At 38.3% G+C, this 19,856-nt stretch overlaps 1 protein-coding gene across 1 annotated transcript in view; it reads right to left on the bottom strand.

The window, feature by feature from the left end:
- The window catches only part of si:dkey-178e17.1 (tricarboxylate transport protein B, mitochondrial), a 53,189-nt gene extending 36,056 nt beyond the window's left edge, over window positions 1–17,133 (bottom strand). Inside the window, exon 1 of the mRNA XM_057831812.1 lies at window positions 16,698–17,133. Coding sequence (XP_057687795.1) covers window positions 16,698–16,809 — 112 coding nt within the window. The 5' untranslated portion in view covers window positions 16,810–17,133. The remainder of the gene's footprint in view (window positions 1–16,697) is intronic.
- Window positions 17,134–19,856: the final 2,723 nt, after the last annotated feature.

A 19,856-nucleotide genomic window follows, 5' to 3' on the forward strand; every position in this document is an offset into this window, starting at 1 on the left:
TTTTCGCGAGTGTGACGAGAACAGCCACCATCCATTCAGCAACCTTATATTTTTTGAAAGTTCCTCTCATGGTCTCGAACAGGTCTCGACTGGATCTTTACCGGATTGATATGTGGAATATATTCGGAGCGGGTGTCAGAAAATCCTGTAGCCTCCAGTATGGATAAACCTTGTAGTTTGGAATCAAACTTTGTTTTTCTTATGCTTCTACAACAATATTTGATTCATCGCCACTTACTGAATCAACACATTCCTCTTTTGACCAAACTAAATGGTCACCCTCGTGACCACTCATGTAATTCCAATAATCCTGGGGACCAGCTAGCTCCCCGAAGGGTTAAGAGAAGTCACATGATCTTCATACTTCTACCAGTCACGATGATGAGGTCTAATCGGGTCGTTGCGTCTCGAGCGAGAGAAAACAATCAACCTCGTTCTCTTTTCTAGAGCACACAAGAAAATAAGGGACAAATAGTAGCACGGCACACATGATGAATCTTCAGAGGCTGCTTGGCTCATATGGTCTGCGTTTTCAGCCTGCCTCACATTTACACTCACAAACACACATTAAATGAATTGCTGCGGCCATGGCCGAATGTGGGTTACATGTGCCAAACAGCCATTAATCTTTATCTTCAACCTGTGCCGCGGCACCTACCCATCCTCCATTCGCATCCCCCCGGTGACTCGTCTCACACGGTCGTAAAATCAATGCATCCACATAGAGCCTTGACACTTGCTATTACGCAGGAAAGAAATGGAAATGGCACAATGGAATGATATTGGTGCAAAGAGATGGATACAAAACTGCCTTGTCAGTGGAATAGAAATGGTCTGTTTGGATGAAAAATGGAAAAACACTCCTGCCCTCTCTCTTAATACAAAACAGAAATCAGAGGAACTTGTATTAAATTAAATAATTATGATAAGCAGGTGATGGGGAGGAACTATCTCTCCAAATCTTATTCTGCCTCCTTGGGTGATCCTAATGAGTATCCAAACATCTGGTCCTCTTGCAAACTTCCTTTTGGAAAAAGATACAGTAAATGACGCTTACTCTAAGTCAGCCAGTTCATTTGCGTTACAGCCATAAGTCAATACAATTAAAATCGAATCAATAATGCAAAGCCATCATCATGCATGTTTGTGTGTGCATGTGCCAGATAATTAACCAGCAGAAATACAGATTCATTATTAATCCAGAAGTTGCTCATTTTAAATTATCTTGGGATTAAAATGATACCATGCTTATAATTAATGGTCAAAGGAAAAGCCGGAGGAGGTGCTTCCTATGAATAGACAAGTCATATTTGCGGTGATGATGAAGATGAAAAGAATTATTCATCTCTATCTGGCCTTTTAGGTTTTCTCTTTTGCAGGCAACACTCCCTCGTGGCTCACCGGTTCTTCTTGATGACACGAGTCCACTGTGATAATTCTTTTCTTACATTTGCAAGATTCTTAGAACCACAGTGCAACTGTTAGTTTGTTTTGCCAAAATCAATATGCTCAGCCCGCATGTTCTTGTATGTTATACATGAGTGACAAAATTAATGTCATCTAAATATACTAGGGTTGTCTCGATCACATATTTTTGCATGTGAGTCCAAGTCTGAGTCACCTGGTTTTGTGATTTTGAGGATCTGCCTCTATAGTCCCTATCTAATACCTCGGGAATGTATTAAGGAGGGAAAGGAGGGTATAGCAGTGGTTTCAACTAAGCGGAATAAAAAAATTACAAATGCAAATCATTTGTACAGCACAAAATAAGATTGCAGACAAATTACGTTTAAATATTACGTATTATATATATACATACAGTATATATGGCGGCAAACACAGACAAAGCTGAAAAAGCAGTTTCTGCTCTTGCACCCCTCTTTAAAATAAACTGCTGTATTTTAAGCCAAAAGAACTGTTGTGTTTGACAGAACAATATGTCTATATGCTGCCATGGCAGATTCATGGCGCATGAAGCCCCTGAACTATTTTTAATTTGTCTGTTTTACCCTGGAAACCCCTGTTTACAGACGTCGCGCAACCGCTTTTGTTTCAACCCAGCCATAAAAACAAGGTAAGTACTTATATTTATTATTCAAAATGTCTGTCATTTTTAGTTTAGAATCATTAATTGATGTCTAATATTTAGTTTAAAGGAAAAAAATCAACTTTAAAAATGTATTCACTCGGATATTTTAAACGTTTAAACAAATGACGTCACAATGAAAAAAATGGTGTCTGTAAAAAAGTCATGGATATCTACCTCATAACTATCGCTTAATTGTATTTTTTTTTTTTGTTACTGTCGCATTTTCCCCGTTATTTGAGATGATGAATAATCAATCCAAACAAAGAAAAATTGGAAAAAAAAAAAAAAAAGTTTAAAAGGGTAAATATATGAAAATGAAAATCTCGACCACTCCTTGATGTCTGCGATTTCTGCATCATGACCCTTGTTATATTACCATGTTTCATCCATAAAATCCCCCAAAAATACAGCTGTGGTCATTCACATCTGTGTCTTGACACTCCATGATACATGCTATATGGAGTTTTTGGGTCGAAACAAGGTAAGTATGCTATAATATCTCGTTAAAGTTATGTATTTCTGCTCTCGCGTGCTCTCACTTCCAGATAGGGTTTTGCTGTTTAAATTTTTTTTTTTTTTTTTTAAATGCCCTCCTGTTCAAAATTTTTCTTCCCCCAGAAAATTGAGATTTTAAGCTTTCCAATGATGTCTCACACATGCATATCGGACAATTTTGAAATTTGGCCAAATTGGGGGTCTCAGAGCAAAACTTCAAGTCACCTTAGTGTTTTCCGCTATATATTTTGGTTTTGGTTAGGATTTTTCTTGAGTTTTTTTTAACCTTCATTGGACATTTTCCTTTTTTTATTACTTTTTTTTAGTAGCGTAAATCTAAACACTATATATACAGTGTAAACATACTGAATATATGAGATTTGGGACAAAATATCACAGAACTAGAAACACTGCCACATGATTTGAACAGCATCATCCACAAACACTTTAGTCAAAATGCATTACTGACGCAGCAACCTTACTACAAGTAGCCACCAGGCATTCTGTGGTGCTCATGAAGACGGATCGGAAGAACAGGCTGCCACCCATTTCGCAAACAATGACAAGTGATAGGAGGTTGTTAAATAAAAGATCATTCAAACTCACGGTCTTCAAACAGAACTAAAATTATCACATTAGAACAAACTAAATAGCATAACTAGCGATTATTGAAACGACTGGAACAGTAACTGAAGAAATAATTAAATCAGAACATCAACTTTGAAAGGTATTTATGTCCTTGGTGCCACATTGCATGCTAGGAGGTATTTTTTATTTATTTTATTTGACCTTTGTTTAACCCGGGGGTCAGCAACCTGCGGCTCTAAAGCCATATGCGGCTCTTTAGCTCTGCCTAAGTGGCTCCCTGGAGCTTTTCCCAAAATGTTTGAAAATGGAAATATTTGGTTTTGGGTTTTTTTTTTTGTTTTGTTTTTGTCAGACAAACATGACACAAACATTCTTCTAATTCATTAATATTTTAACAAAGTTAAATCTGAGGCGGGATCGTATAACATAGTCACATGGTGCGTCATACGCCTTCAGTTTTTAGCGGCTCGAGGCATATTTGGTTTTTGTTTTTTTTTGGTCCGATATGGCTCCTTTAACATTTTGGGTTGGCGACCCCTGGTTTAATCAGTAAAAAGTCTCGTTGAGATTAAAAATCTCTTTTAAAAGAGATTCCTGGCCAAGAAAGGCAGCAGCACAAACACAGAGTTGCAATATTTTGGGTTAACAAAAGTGTTGACAGTTTTCTGTCACTCCATAGGTAAGTGAGAGATTGAGCGGTGATGGCCACCTGAACCTCCTTGAAGTAATGGAGCACTTGGAGGTTCATTTGCTCTCAAGCGATCTTGAAACCCAAGAGACCAACAGTGTTGAGAATTCTGTTTTTTGTTTAACAAAATATGAATGTGCTTTACGTTTTAAAATATATAAAATGCAACAAGTGCTATAAGTGTAATTATTTATTCATTTCTATTTAAAAATAATAGCTTTGCCACAGTGTTTTGCTCTAAATGGTTTCTCTTGTTTGCAAAATATTTGCATTTTGCAGCTGCTTTGTACTGTAGCCTGTACTGCATTTGAAGGTGCAACTGGAACGAGGTTTTAATCACGTGGTTATTCTTTTTTTTTTTTTTTTTTTTTTAAATTCTTTAAAATTTGTTGATATCGCTTCGTAATGTATCCTATCGTGACACTGGTATATTGAGGTGCATCTTATCGTGACATTAGGTGTATCATCCCACCGCTAGTATATACAGTGGGGCAAATAAGTGTTTAGTCAACCACTAATTGTGCAAGTTCTCCCACTTGAAAATATCAGAGAGGCCTGTAATTGTCAACATGGGTATACCTCAACCATGAGAGAAGGAATGTGGGAAAAAAACAAAATCACATTGTTTGATTTTTAAAGAATTTTTGCAAATCATGGTGGAAAATAAGTATTTAGTCAATACCAAAAGTTCATCTCAATACTTTGTTATGTACCCTTTGTTGGCAACAACGGAGGCCAAATGTTTTCTGTAACTCTTCACAAGCTTTTCACACATTGTTGCTGGTATTTTGGCCCATTCCTCCAAGCAGATCTCCTCCAGAGCAGTGATGTTTTGGGGTTGTCGTTGGGCAACACGGACTTTCAACTCCCTCCACAGATTTTCTATGGGGTTGAGATCTGGAGACTGGCTAGGCCACTGCAGGACCTTGGAATGCTTCTTACGAAGCCACTCCTTTGTTGCCCTGGCTGTGTGTTTGGGATCATTGTCATGCTGAAAGACCCAGCCACGTCTCATCTTCAATGCCCTTGCTGATGGAAGGAGATTTTCACTCAAAATCTCTCAATACATGGCTTCATTCATTCTTTCCTTTACACAGATCAGTCATCTTGGTCCCTATGTGGAAAAACAGCCCCAAAGCATGATGTTTCCACCCCCATGCTTCACAGTGGGTATGGTGTTCTTCGGATGCAATTCAGTATTCTTTCTCCTCCCGAGAACCTGTGTTTCTACCAAAAAGTTCTATTTTGGATTCATCTGACCATAACATATTCTCCCAGTCCTCTTCTGGATCATCCAGATGCTCTCTAGCGATCCGCAAACGGGCCTGGACGTGTATTTTCTTCAGTAGGGGGACACGTCTTGGAGTGCAGGATTTGAGTCCCTGGCGGCGCATTGACTTACTGATAGTAGCCTTTGTTACTGTGGTTCCAGCTCTCTGTAGGTCATTCACTATGTCCCCCGTGTGGTTCTGGGATTTATGCTCACTGTTCTTGTTATCATTTTGACGCCACGGGGTGACATCTTGCATGGATCCTCAGATCGAGGGAGATTATCTTGTCTTGTTTGTCTTCCATTTTCTAATAATTGCTCCCACAGTTGATTTCTATACACCAAGCATTTTACTGATTGCAGATCTACAATTTTGTCTCTGGTGTCCTTCGACAGCTCTTTGGTCTTGGCCATAGTGGAGTTTGGAGTGTGACTGACTGAGATTGTGGACAAGTGTCTTTTATACCGATAATGAGTTAAAACAGGTGCCATTAATACAGGTAACGAGTGGAGCCTCGTTAGACCTTGTTAGAAGAAGTTAGACCTCTTTGACATCCAGAAATCTTTCTTGCTTGTAGGTAACCAAATACTTATTTTCTACTCTAATTTGGAAATAAATCCTTAAAAATCAAACAATGTGATTTTCTGTTTTTTTTTCCACATTCTGTCTCTCATGGTTGAGGTTTACCCATGTTGACAATTACAGTCCTCTCTAATCTTTTCAAGTAGGAGAACTTGCACAATTGGTGGTTGACTAAATACTTTTTTGCCCCACTGTATGGCTATACTTTTTGCAATACCTCTGGATTATTTTGCTGCTTGTAGCCCTTAACTCATTAACAGCGGTGGAAGACATTAAATTGATTTCAAATGGGAAGGCTGACATAGTGTGATCATGTTTCACTGCCGTTGACGGCATTCAACATCCAATCCATTTCCCAGTCAAAAGGGACTGGATGTCTAATGCTGTCATTTACAGCCAATAAGTTAATACTTAAAAATAAATGATTAAATAATTACCAAAAAAAAAAAAAAAACAACTGTTCCAACCTTCTGAAAATGACGGGATCAGGCCCAGTTTCTGATCACGTGATCCGATCAGGGACATTCCTAACATTTACTCTTGCTTTGAATCGGCAAGCTTCAAATGACCGGACCTGAAAAACAGGTTAGGGGACTCTATGTATATGCTTCGATAACTAACAAAACCAAAGGTTGATGACAAGATTCTTTGTACAATATGTTAGCAAGTTCAGGCTCAAAACATTATCTCATCAACACACAGCATTTAGCTTGTTGTCCAGGTTTGATCATGAGACATTCGAATTGCAATGTGAGGTTAGGTGCGATGCTCAGCAGAGGATAATGTTGCCCAATGCGGAGGCCTGCTAAGATTGATTAATTCTTCAACTTAATTCTTCTTCTTCAAGTCATTTATTCATCTTATTGCTTATGCTCATGAAGATTGCAGGGGTGCTAGAGCCTATCCCAGCTAACTACGGCGGGGTGCACCCTGAATTGTTTGCCAACCAATCTTTGGGCACAACCATATAAACGGCTATTCATAAATCTATTTAATTCCTATTTCATAATCGCAGTATTTTTCAGAATACTGTGTTTTGGAGGCTGTCAGACCTTAAAGTTCAAATGGATTGGACATCTATCTCCGTCAAAGGCAGCCAATGAGTTAACGAAACAACAAATTATTGCCAAAATGAAGTTTTGTTCTTTTAAGAACAACGATTGTATTGTTCAAGAACAATTACAATTACTATTTTACTGTTAAAAGATAAATAATTTAAATGAAGTTTTGATTTCATAAATCATTTAAAAGAGCTATTTCCTCAAAAGCAAGCCTAAAGATCTCTAAAATAAAAATGCTATTTTTTTTAAATCAATGAAAGTTGTCAAAGAAAGTTTTAAAATTGTTTTATAATTCTGCTACAGATTGAACTCTTGAAGCAAATGGCTTTGAAAGACATTTGAAAGCAGTAATTTGTTGCAGTTGCAGTCAATAATACAGTATAACTTATGACCAAACAAAATGGAAAAAGTGAACAAAAAACCAAGCTGAGTCACTTCCATTGAAAACAATGACAAGCTGGTTGAGCTGGAGGTGTGTGAGTGTGTGTATGTGTGTGTGTGTGTCAGACGACAAGTACTGGGGAGAAAGCTTTGACAGGCCCTCTGAGCCTGAGAGGAGACAAGCACTCGGGAGGCTCGCTGGCTGCCCGAGGGTGAAAAAAAAAAGAAAAGAATGGAAGAAATGTGTAATTTCCACAAAATCTAGCACGCTTGACATCAAAATCTACTGAAAAAAATACAAGCTACAGTGGACATTCTTTCCATCAGTCATAGAAAAACCACAAATGGAACAACAAATTAAGGGATCCATTTTGGTCTTTCACTCTCTGCCCTCAGGCCTAAAAGACGCCCTTGTTTCGTGTCCTAACTTCAACCACCACTGTTAGTAGAGCTGAAACAACCAATGAGAGCAGAGCAAGCATCGGGAATGGTGTGCCACTCACTGTCTATGGATGTGGGCTGAAGTGCATTAAGCTTTGACCTTCTACTTCTTGCTTTGTCTACTCGGGAGCCCTCAGGCACAAACTTGAGAGTTTTCTCCCTCCGCGCAGACACAACGTTCACCATCGTGAATTAAAACTCAAGCACCGGCATCATAAGAGAGGAGATGCGCCATCATTCTCAGCCTAAATTGGGTTTTGGCTCGATAACTCGAGCAGGGAGGCCCGGAGGAGTTGCGACAGTACAACGCTGCTGTCGTTGCAAAACAGGACGGACAGGCTGGAAAGGAGCTTCAGCAAGAGGGAGGAAAAGGGGGCAAAGCGGGACCCGAGCCAGTCAATCAGACTGCTGAGGGCTGACGGGGGAGGGGACAGATTCTCTACAGAGCCACTCAAAGAAATGCATTGAGCAACAGAGGCAATAGAAAGCCAAAAGTGTGTCAATAGAGAATAATATTACATACAGTGGGGCAAATAAGTATCTAGTCAACCACCAATTGTGCAAGTTCCCCTACTTGAAAAGATTAGAGAGGCCTGTAATTGTCAACATGGGTAAACCTCAACAATGAGAGACAGAATGTGGGGGGAAAAAAAAAAATCACATTGTTTGATTTTTAAAGAATTTATTTGCAAATCATGGTGGAAAATAAGTATTTGGTCACCTACAAAAAAGCAAGATTTCTGGCTGTCAAAGAGGTCTAACGTCTTCTAATGAGGTCTAACGAGGCTCCACTCATTACCTGTATTAATGGCACCTGTTTTAACTCATTATCGGTATAAAAGACACCTGTCCACAACCTCAGTCAGTCACACTCCAAACTCCTCTATGGCCAAGACCAAAGAGCTGTCGAACGACACCAGAGACAAAATTGTAGACCTGCACCAGGCTGGGAAGACTGAATCTGCAATAGGTAAAATGCTTGGTGTAAAGAAATCAACCGTGGGAGCAATTATTAGACAATGAAAGACATACAAGACCACTGATAATCTCCCTCGATCTGGGGCTCCATGCAAGATCTCACCCCGTGGCGTCAAAATGATAACAAGAACGGTGAGAAAAAAAATCCCAGAACCACACGGGGGGACCTAGTGAATGACCTACAGAGAGCTGGGACCACAGTAACAAAGGCTACTATCAGTAACACAGTGCGCCCCCAGGGACTCAAATCCTGCACTGCCAGACGTGTCCCCCAGCTGAAGAAAGTACACGTCCAGGCCCGTCTGCGGTTCACTAGAGAGCATTTGGATGATCCAGAAGAGGACTGGGAGAATGTGTTATGGCCAGATGAAACCAAAATAGAACTTTTTGGTAGAAACACAGGTTCTCGTGTTTGGAGGAAAAAGAATACTGAATTGCATCCGAACAATACCATACCCAATGTGAAGCATGGGGGTGGAAGCATCATGCTTTGGGGCTGCTTTTCTCCAAAGGGACCAGGACGACTGATCTGTGTAAAGGAAATTATGAATGGGGCCATGTATCGAGAGATTTTGAGTGAAAATCTTCTTCCATCAGCAAGGGCATTGAAGATGAGACGTGGCTGGGTCTTTCAGCATGACAATGATCCCAAACACACAGCCAGGGCAACAAAGGAGTGGCTTCGTAAGAAGCATTCCAAGGTCCTGCAGTGGCCTAGCCAGTCTCCAGATCTCAACCCCATAGAAAATCTGTGGAGGGAGTTGAAAGTCCGTTGTGCCCAACGACAGCCCCAAAACATCACTGCTCTAGAGGAGATTTGCATGGAGGAATGGGCCAAAATACCAGCAACAGTGTGTGAAAAGCTTGTGAAGAGTTACAGAAAACGTTTGGCCTCCATTATTGCCAGCAAAGGATACATAACAAAGTATTGAGATGAACTATTCGTATTGACCAAATACTTATTTTCCACCATGATTTGCAAATAAATTCTTTAAAAATCAAACAATGTGATTTTCTGGGGGGGTTTCCACATTTTGTCTCTCATGGTTGAGGTTTACCCATGTTGACAATTACAGGCCTCTCTAATATTTTCAAGTGGGAATACCTATTTGCCTCACTGTATAAGAAAAGAACCTTTAACAGAGAACATATAGAATAACAGAGATCCATTTTAATTTAGCTTTTTCCAGACCAAGGACAAGCTAAAATAGAGTGGCACCACAAGATACGGTTAGGATAAGGATAAGGTTTTGGTACATGAAAAAATTTATTTTAGGAATTTTTTTCAAAGCATTTTTTGACTTTGTATTACGAAAAAAAATATTCAGCATACAAAAGATCTTAAATACTAGGAGTGGGAACCTCTTGGTACCTCACAATACGATACGATTTGCGATACAAAACTCGCGATAACGAGGATCTGACGATATGGCTATACAACGATTATCGATACATTGGTCAGGAAATCATTCTAGGATATTCTACAAAGAACTAATAAACAGAAAAACAAGCTTCTGCTGTGAATTGGAATGAGTTTATCACTAGTAGACGTCCAATCCATTTGAACTGGGAGGGTGGCAGTGTTACGTTTCAATTTGGGTGTCGCAGTGGGATGACAAGAGGGAAGTGTTGAACATTGTTTTTGTGGCGACGGGAAAAAAAAGAGGGCTGACGTCTTCGACAAAAAAGCACAAGTCACCTTTCATTTTTGTCTCACGAACAGTGTTTTTACACCAAGCACCGTTCGCTACATTGGTATCACTTAAACCTTTGGACATCGCCTCAAGTTAAAGTTCCCTTTTTTTATGTATTATGATCCATTATCTACTTCATTACATGTATAAATCAAAAGGTATATTGAATGATTCCAATGTATTTGGCTCTTTTTTCAATCTAGTTTTACCCTTATTATAAAATTTAATGTGACGTTTTATTGAGCTTGGAACGAATTACGCAATTTGCATGTAAAACGCGATTCATTATACCAACAAAAATCATGGTACTGAAGCCACTCCGGAATTAATTTCGTGGATTGAAGTACCAATGTACTTACAGTACAGTACTCACACACACATACACGCACATCTCTAAAATCAACTGCAGCCTGTTCTACCAGATAGAAACCCCACTGAAGGAGCTCCTACAATCAGCTGAAAGTGCTGCTGCACACTGATCAACAACACGGCAGGCGGTCACAGGAATAACGATGACAACAAGGAGTGCATCCCAGGTAATATACAGTAATGCATACAACTTAAATGTAAGCATTCAACATATATTAATAGCAATGACAACATGATCTGTCCATATCCCTTCCACATCGAGACATTGTGAAAAATAGAAAACAACATTTCTTATGCTAACTGCCACCTTGTCCAATGACTTGCCTGTCTTCATAAATCACTCCTCCGTAACAGAATTAAGCATCAGAGTGCCTTGGCTTAGATGGATATGTAATCAAATCAGATGCTATGGCAGGTAAAATGATAAGGCCATCTAAAAAAAACGCACTGAGTTATGCAGGCCTTTAACCTGTAAGGGTTTTTTGTTTGTGTTAAAAGTAAATTAATCAAAATATATATTTGTATTAGAGTTGATTTTGAGTACGAGTTTGAGTACAAGTAACCAGATTTTAAGAATCTGCCGATACTAGGGGTGTAACGGTACACAAAAATCTCGGTTCGGTACGTACCTCGGTTTTGAGGTCATGGTTCGGTTCATTTTCGGTACAGTAAGAAAACAAAATGCAAAATATAAATGTGCTAGTTGTTTATAACACACCTTTGTGCTTTCAACAAAAGGAACATTAGCCTATACAAAGCTAGAATTCTGCTCAAAAAGTAGCAGGTATTTAAAGCTAATCCAACAACAATTTGCCTTTCAGACCCTGTGTATTGGTCAGCTTTCTTTCTGAAAGAATGAAGAAAAAAGAAGTCCTGTGCTAAAGAGAAAAGCAATCCCAATGAAAAGCAATCCCAATGAAGATTTCAACATGTATTTTACAAATGAAATGCCTCATTGAATCATTTTTTTTTTCTTGTGAACAGTTTTCAAAAGCTTTATTGGTGGATTTTCTCAAGTTAAAGAGCCACACAGAAATTGATAAATTTAATTGTGTAAGCAGGATTTATGTATTATTCTTATTATTTAATTACAGGTGTTTTAGCTCATTTCAATTTATTTTATTTAAATGGGCTATTATTTATTTTATTAAGTGTTTATATTTTACAAATGTGATGTAGTATTCATTTATATTGTATATTTTATGTTGTATAACTTTAGTTCCTATGTGAATATTAGTTCCTACTTGTTTTGTTGTGGTAGGAGGGTTTTGTATTGAACACGGGGCCGTGTTGGTTATTATTATAGAAGAGAAGACAGCAGTAAATCAACAAAGACAAGTCAACTGTGCCCCGATCTACCACTCAAGAGATCTGATGGACTCAAAAAGTGGGTTACGATTGCATATTAGTTTAAAAATTGATCAGATCCACCGTATTTTTACACGAGTGACTTCTGGTCTGCCCGATCCTACTGGTATTAGTATTGACGCAGGAGGGTCGCGTCTCGCGTCAAATAATAGACTCTGCCGTTCTTTCACGTGCGTCGTGTTGAGCCGCTTCTGGGACGCGTCTTGCACGCGGCCGCACTGCGACTGGTGTGCATTGGCTGATTGACTTTAACGCCCGCGTTTCACTGCGTTCTCGAGGCGGCCACGTTGTCGCGCCGTTGACGTTTCTGGGTTATACTGTCGTACCGTGTTGGTCCTCATTATAGCAGAGAAGACGGAGTAAATATAATCTACACAAAGAAACTGTCCCCCGATCGACTCACAGCCTCGAAAAGTAAGGGTTACATTACGTCAGAAACTCGTTCGGTACGCCTCTGTTCTGAACCGAGCACCACGTACTGAAACTGTTCAATACAAATACATGTACCGTTACATTCTTAGCCGATACCGAATACGAATCCTATACCTCTGCAATTTATTTATTTATGACCCTCGTGAGGATAAGCAGCTTGGAAAATGAGTGAATGAATGAATGAATTTATTTATTTATTTATTTATTTATTTATTTATTTATTTATTTATTTATTTATTTATTTATTACAAAACATTTTAATGTCTGTTTCTTTTGAGAATATTCTTGTCCATCTTGATTATTTTATTGCCTTGTAGCTACTAAAAAATTCCTAATAAATTATGTTTTTCACCTGATTCGATCTTTGAAAAATGTTGCGCAGTAAAAAAAAAAAAAAAAAAAACATACATTATATTTGTTTCTTTTAACGGTATCCTTGTATACCTTATTTTGTTGCTTCTTAGCACTTTAAAAAAATTAAAAACCTAATCTTTTCACCCAATTGCAGTCTTCTAAAAATGACGTGCTGGGACTCGATTTTTGATCTCGTGATTGGATTGAGGACAACCCTAATCCTTATACTTCTAGATTATTTTGCTGCTTGTAGCTATTAACTCATTCATTCACTGCCATTGATAGCGATTGATGTTAAATTTATTTGAATTGGGAAGGCTGGAATTGAGTGATCATGTTTTACTGCCATTGATGGCGATAGACGTCATATCCAATCGTCAGTGGCAGCCAATGAATTATAACTTAAAAATGAAAAAAAAAAAAAAAACATTTCAAAAACACTCTTTTCCACCTGATTCTGATCTTCTAAAAATGACTTGATCAGGCCCGATTTCCGATCATGTTTTCGGATCGGGGACATCCCAAATTTGTATTGAACTCAGCAATGCTGACTCGATCTTAACCCTGAATCAAATCGAGACCAAATCTCGCAGTTTTGCACACCGGTAGCAGTAAATACAGTGATACCTTGAGATATGAGTGCTTAGTAGTATCTCCAACTAAAAGCATCCCTTGACCATTTTTTATTGTATTAAGATATGAAATTCTTTTTGTGATACAAAGGCACTTCAGATCTTCATCACAACATTGTTGTCACAGTACATTTTGCAAAATTCAAGGCACCGTCACTTCACATCGGTTTCTTTGCAGCAGAAGGATGATATTATAAATGCACTGTTATAATGCTTGTTTGACAAGCTTGTTTACAGGTTATGCGGAAAGCAAATATTATTTCTGCATTTCTTGTCAGAACAATACTGCCGGCAACAATTTTGCTTCTGAAAAAATTTCGTAACTCATTGGCTACTATTGACCGTGCTAGACGTCCAATACATTTTTAATGATAATGAATTTGACATCTATTCCCGTCAATGTAATGTTAAATGCTATGGGGGGAAAATAGTTAAGAGTGTTACTTAGGGCCATTACCAGAGTGTATTTCTGTTTTTATTTATTATGATTTCAATAATTTAGCTTTCATTAACATTGTATTAATTTATAAATGTATTAATTATTATACGAAAAATTGAATAATGGTTTAAAAATAACCCTTTCAGAGCCATAGTGGACTGTTTTAAAAAGTTATCATTAGATTAACTATTTCACTGCTAGCCCAGGTCACAGACGATGTGTTAACCCTTTCAGAGACAGTTGTCACTACAGTGGACTTCTTCTTTTTTTTTAAGTTATCATTAGATTAAACAATTCACTGCCAGCCCAGGTCACAGACAATATGTTGTGGTAGGTGGTAAAAGAGGGAACATAATATTGAAAACACCTATTGAGGGCAATAGACGTCCAATTTATTTTAACTGTTGAAATGGATCTATTGCCGTCAATGGCAGCTAAACGCTTAAATTATCTGAGGTCACAAGAGATTTATAAAACAAAACAGGAAAATGAATCCAGAGCAAAATACACACTGGCCACATTTAATTTATCTTTATTCTTCTTTTTTAATGTATTGCAAATTGCTTAAACTTATTTTTTGAAGTTTCAAATGTTTTTTTTTTTTTCAAATATACTCTATTTTATTTAAAATAATTTATATATTCATTACTCGTGGTATTTTTTATTTGCGTTTTTCTTTAAATTCTTTATTTATAACTACTTAAATAGTTAGTTTTCCCCCCAAATCAATCCTTTAATCAATTCATTCACTATATTCAAAATTATATTATAAATACACAGTATTTAAATTCAACGTAAAATTCCTGCAGAGGTGGGTAGTAACGCATTACATGTCCGTTACATTTACTTGAGTAACTTTTTGAGAAAAATATACTTCTAAGGGTACTTTTACTAAGCTATACATTTTACTTTTACTTGAGTATATTTGTGAAGAAAAAATGCTACTCTTACTCCACTACTTTTGGCTACACAGGAGCCGTTACATTTTTCCTCTTTATTCAACACATTAGATTTATTTAATTAATTTATTTATTTATTTATTTTGCCAGCGATGCTAAGAGTAGAGACACCCGGTGTATTACCGGGGTAGCTCTACCTATTTCACCAATGAGACGTCGCAACAATAATCACATGACTCCATTATACCATTCAGACACAAGCTTGCCGTTCTATCTTCACGCCAGCCTGTTCAGTCATGTGGTGTCTTTAAAGCAAAAAATATGAAAATATTCATAAAATATAAAGTATTTCATAAAGAGCGCTGCCCTGAGCATGACTCAAAAGCGCAGATTTTAACCTCTCTCCCAGTTTTCATTTGGCACCAATTGACCACGGAAAACCGGAGATATGATCCTTTTAATTCAAGATAGTAATTATGAAGTAAGGCTTCACTATTCAAACTCTGAACTATTTTCTCCACCAGAAGGCAGTCATGCTCTCTGGACGAATAATGCTACATTTATTTATTTATTTATTTATTTATTTATTTATTTATTTATTTTCTCTTGGCAGAATTCAATGATTTTTTTTTTTTTTTTGGGGGGGGGGGTATTTCTTCGGCTTAATGTGGTTATGTAATGGGTTATTGTACAGTATCATTATAACAATAGTCCATATAAATACCTTTGTGCTCAGAAAAAAATACCATTGTTTTAAAAAAAAAAAATCTTAAGCACTTACTCATAATGTTACTTGTACTTGAGTACATTTTTGGGACGAGTGATTTTTCTTTTAATTGAGTAATATCATTTTGAAGTAACACTACTCTTACTTGAGTAAAATTTTTGGCAACTCTACTCACCTCTGCGTGCGGGCAACACTAAATACCGTATTGGCCCGAATATAAAACGGCCCTGATTATAAGACGACCCCCTCATTTTCAAGATTCACGTTTGAAAAAAGACTTTTTGAACACCACATTAATCTTTCATACAGAAAACAATTACAGTACAACTGAAACAAATGATTATAACAATACATTCGAGAGAAAAAGCATGTTATTTTGCCTCATTCAAATCTTAATATCTGAACATTTAAATATGTAAACTAAAGTGCAATCACCTTCGTAAATGAACGGCTTCTGGTTTTTGAAATGTAAACCAATTTATTGTGATAAAACAATAAAATTGCAATAACTGCATTAACCATCAAAGTGAAGTATAACTGTAACTGTAGTCTTGAAACAAATCTGAATAAGGAAAAACATTGCAATAAAATAATGCATACTGGTTAAACTTGAGAGGAGCTGAGATCTGTCATGACAAAACATCGCTTCAATGATATCTGGCGCCATCTAGCGTCGTGAATGGGTATAATGTCTAGACCGCGAATATAAGACGACCCCCGCTTTTTCAGTCTTATTTCAATGCAAAAAACACCGTCTTATATTCGGGCCAATACGGTACTTAAACTGGATATCAAATGGGGGCCACGAAATACTGTCCCGTGGGCCACAAGTTTGAGACCTCTGTCCTATATGAAAGTAAAAAGAAAACTGATTTTTTTTAAAATAAATAATAATAATTGGTGCTTGAAAGGTTTAATGACTAAAACAGTCATTAAAGGTCTTAAGGTTCAACTTTAGAATAGCTGTGCACTGTAGTGACAACTGTCCCTGATGGGGTTAATAATATAGTTACGACATTTATTGTAACGTTAAAAACACACACCGCCACATCAAAGAACACATCAACGTCGAAAAAGGGCACAAAGAGCAACTAGTGAGCAAACTTGCTAATCTCGGATTCAAACAGCCTACACAGTTTGTCAAAGTGAGCATACGTGACGTGTTGTCTCGCTGTATGATACATACTTTTGAAAATGAGCCAGACGTACCTGCAAGGATCGCCTTTCCCGGGTGGGTTAACTTGGACTTCCCAGCGGGCGCCGCCGCCGCCAGACACCTCGGCGACTGGAAACGACTTCCAAACGCTCTTTTTGCTTCCATTTTGACTTTAAGAAACAAAACCAAAAAAAAAACAAGCGAGAGAAATACGTCCGTGTCCGGTGTGTTTGAGTCTTTGTGGAGGCTGAGCTCACAATTGGACACTGTCACATACACACGGATGTAATCACTCAGGTGCTCGCGCGCGACGGATCCCTCCGCGTGTGCGTGCGTGTGTTCACTGTCGGATACTACCGTGGGAACTTACAGCCCGTAGCTGTCAAGTGTCACCATGGCGACGTCAGAATCCGAAAAGCAGATAAAGACGCAACCCGGAAACGCGGTCGGATGAAGCGTGCCTTCGTGTTTGTGCTGCGTGGAACTTTTAGGCGCTCGCAAAAAGCGCGTGGACGAGAGCAACGAAACGCGTCACGCGGCCACGCCCTTCATAAACACCGCAGATTTTCTTTTTGACTAGAACTGAAAATACCCCTCAATTCTACAGTTGGCATGAAACTAATGGGGAGAAACAAGTCCTAATTAAACACGCGTGGGACACTTTGCTCTTTTACTGTAATATCAGTACGAAATTTCTGAATGACAAGCTTGAAAACGTTGTTTTTTAGCTTTATTTTGGCATTAGTGTGATTGTAACTTCCTGTTCCATTAGTGTTGTTACTACATCATTGATTTGAAGTAGATGCCGATATACTTGGATTCCATTGACACCTATGTAAGTCGATGCCATTGACGGCCATGGACGTCCAAATTTTTTCCCAGTCATTTTCAATGGAAAAAGAAAAATGTCCCCAAATCAACAGGAAATGACCAGATATCAATAGGACGTGTCCCCCAAACTTCCCCGATACCATAGACGCTTATGAAGGGTGCTGCCATTGACGGCCATGGACGTCCAAATTTCCCATTCATTTCTAATGGCATTTAATTTGTTTAATGCCATTGACGAGCATGTTTGTCCATTCCATTGATAGCCCTGGCAGGGCTAAGATCTGTAAAGCCACACAGGAAAGACCAAGAGTAATTTCTCCAGAAATTGCAGTTTCTAGTTTGAAGTACGTTTGTCTAAGACACATAGAGTAAAAATAAATGTAAACAAATTGACGTGCCTTCTTGTGACACGTGGCATGACGTATTTAGAGGACTCATGTATTAAGTGAGTGTGTGTGTGTGTGTGTGTGTGTGTGTGTGTGTGTGTGTGTGTGTGTGTGTGAGTGGGGGGGAGTACTCAAACGGCTCATGCCATACTGTACTGTGTATAGTCGTATGAAAAAGTAACTGAACCTTTCGCAATTTCTTACATTTCAGCATAAAATCATCAAATGTGATCTGATCTTTGTCAAAATCACACAGATGAAAAAAACTGTCTGCTTTAACTAAAACCACCCAAACATTTATAAGTTTTCATATTTTAATGAGGATAGTATGCAAACATTGACAGGAAGGGGAAAAATAAGTAAGTGAACCATTACATTTAATATTTTGTGGCACCCCGCTTTGGCAGCAAAAACTTCAACCACATGCTTCCTATAGCTGCAGATCAGTACGGCACATCGATCAGGACTAATCTTGGCCCATTCTTCTCGACAAAACTGCTGTAGTTCAGTCAGATTCCTGGGATGTCTGGCATGAATCGCTTTCTTTAGGTCATGCCACAGCATCTCAATGGGGTTCAAGTCTGGACTTCGACTTGGCCACTCCAGGACGTGCATTTTGTTCTTTCGAAACCTTCTGAAGTTGATTTACTTCTGTGTTTTGGACCATTGTCTTGTTGCAGCATCCATCCTCTTTTTAGCTTCAACTGTCTGACAGACGGCCTCTGGTTTTCCTGCAAAACATCCTAATAAATATTTGAATTCATTCTTCCATTAATGACTGCAAGTTGTCCAGGCCCTGAAGCAGCAAACAACCCCAAATAGTGATGAGGTGTTGATGTTGGTGAGCTTTTCCATTTTTCCTCCGCACATGACATTGTGTGTTACTCCTAAACAATTCAACTTTGGTTTCATTAGCCCACAAAATATTTTGCCAAAACTTCTGTGGAGTGTCCAAGTGCCTTTTTGCCAACATTAAACGCACGCTTTTTTTTTTGTTTTTTTTTTTGACAGCAGTGGCTTCCTCCGTGGAGTCCTCCCATGAACACCATTCTTGGCAGTTGTTTTACATATAGTTGATGGGAGATATTGGACTGTGCCAGTGACTCCTGTAAGTCTTGAGCAGACACTCTAGGGTTTTTTTTTTTTTTTTTTAAGCTGAGTATTCTGCACTGAACTCTTGGCGTCATGTTTGGTGGACGGCCACTCCTTGGAAGAAAAGCAATAGTTCCAAACTCTCCATTACTCTCCATTCGTAGACAACATCTCTGACGGTCGATTGATGAACATCCTGACTTTTAGAGATGGTTTTGTTTCCTTTCCCAGCTTTATACAAATCAACAATCCTTGATCGTAGGTCTTCAGACAGCTCTTTCGACCGAGCCATGATGCACATCAGACAATGCTTCTCGTCAAGACAATTCTTACCAGGTGTGCGTTTTATAGTGGGCAGGGCAGCTTTAAACCACTCATCAGTAATTGGGCACACACCTGACTTAAATTGTTCGGTAAAAATGGGTTTCAATTGCTCTTTAAAGCCATGTCCACACGTAGCAGGGTATTCGGCAAAAAGAAGATATTTATCTACGGTTTGACCTATCATCCACACGTGCACGCAGATTTAAACCAGGGTTCTTAAAAACGACGGGGAAGGTGAAAATTTGCGGATTCTGCGTTTGTGGCTCCATCATGTGGACACTGATAACCGAAGATTAACGTCACTGGCTGCGACAAATTTTGTCCTCACGTCTTACATGAGACCAATTTTTACATTTGGAGTATGTAAAAAAAAAAAATTTTAAAAAGCACCTATTTAATAAACTCTTGCTGTGCTTCTTATTGAATAATGGGTATTTTGGACAGTTATTTTGGCTGTTGAAGTTTTTTTTTTTTTTTTTTTTTTTTTCTTACACAAACGTGCAGGTGTGGACGCAATTATTTTCCCCCGACGTATTAGGGCATAATCCTCGTTTTTAAAAAAATAAAAATAAATAAAAA

This window comes from Corythoichthys intestinalis, chromosome 3, assembly GCF_030265065.1.
Source record: "Corythoichthys intestinalis isolate RoL2023-P3 chromosome 3, ASM3026506v1, whole genome shotgun sequence".
Classification (NCBI taxonomy): domain Eukaryota; kingdom Metazoa; phylum Chordata; class Actinopteri; order Syngnathiformes; family Syngnathidae; genus Corythoichthys; species Corythoichthys intestinalis.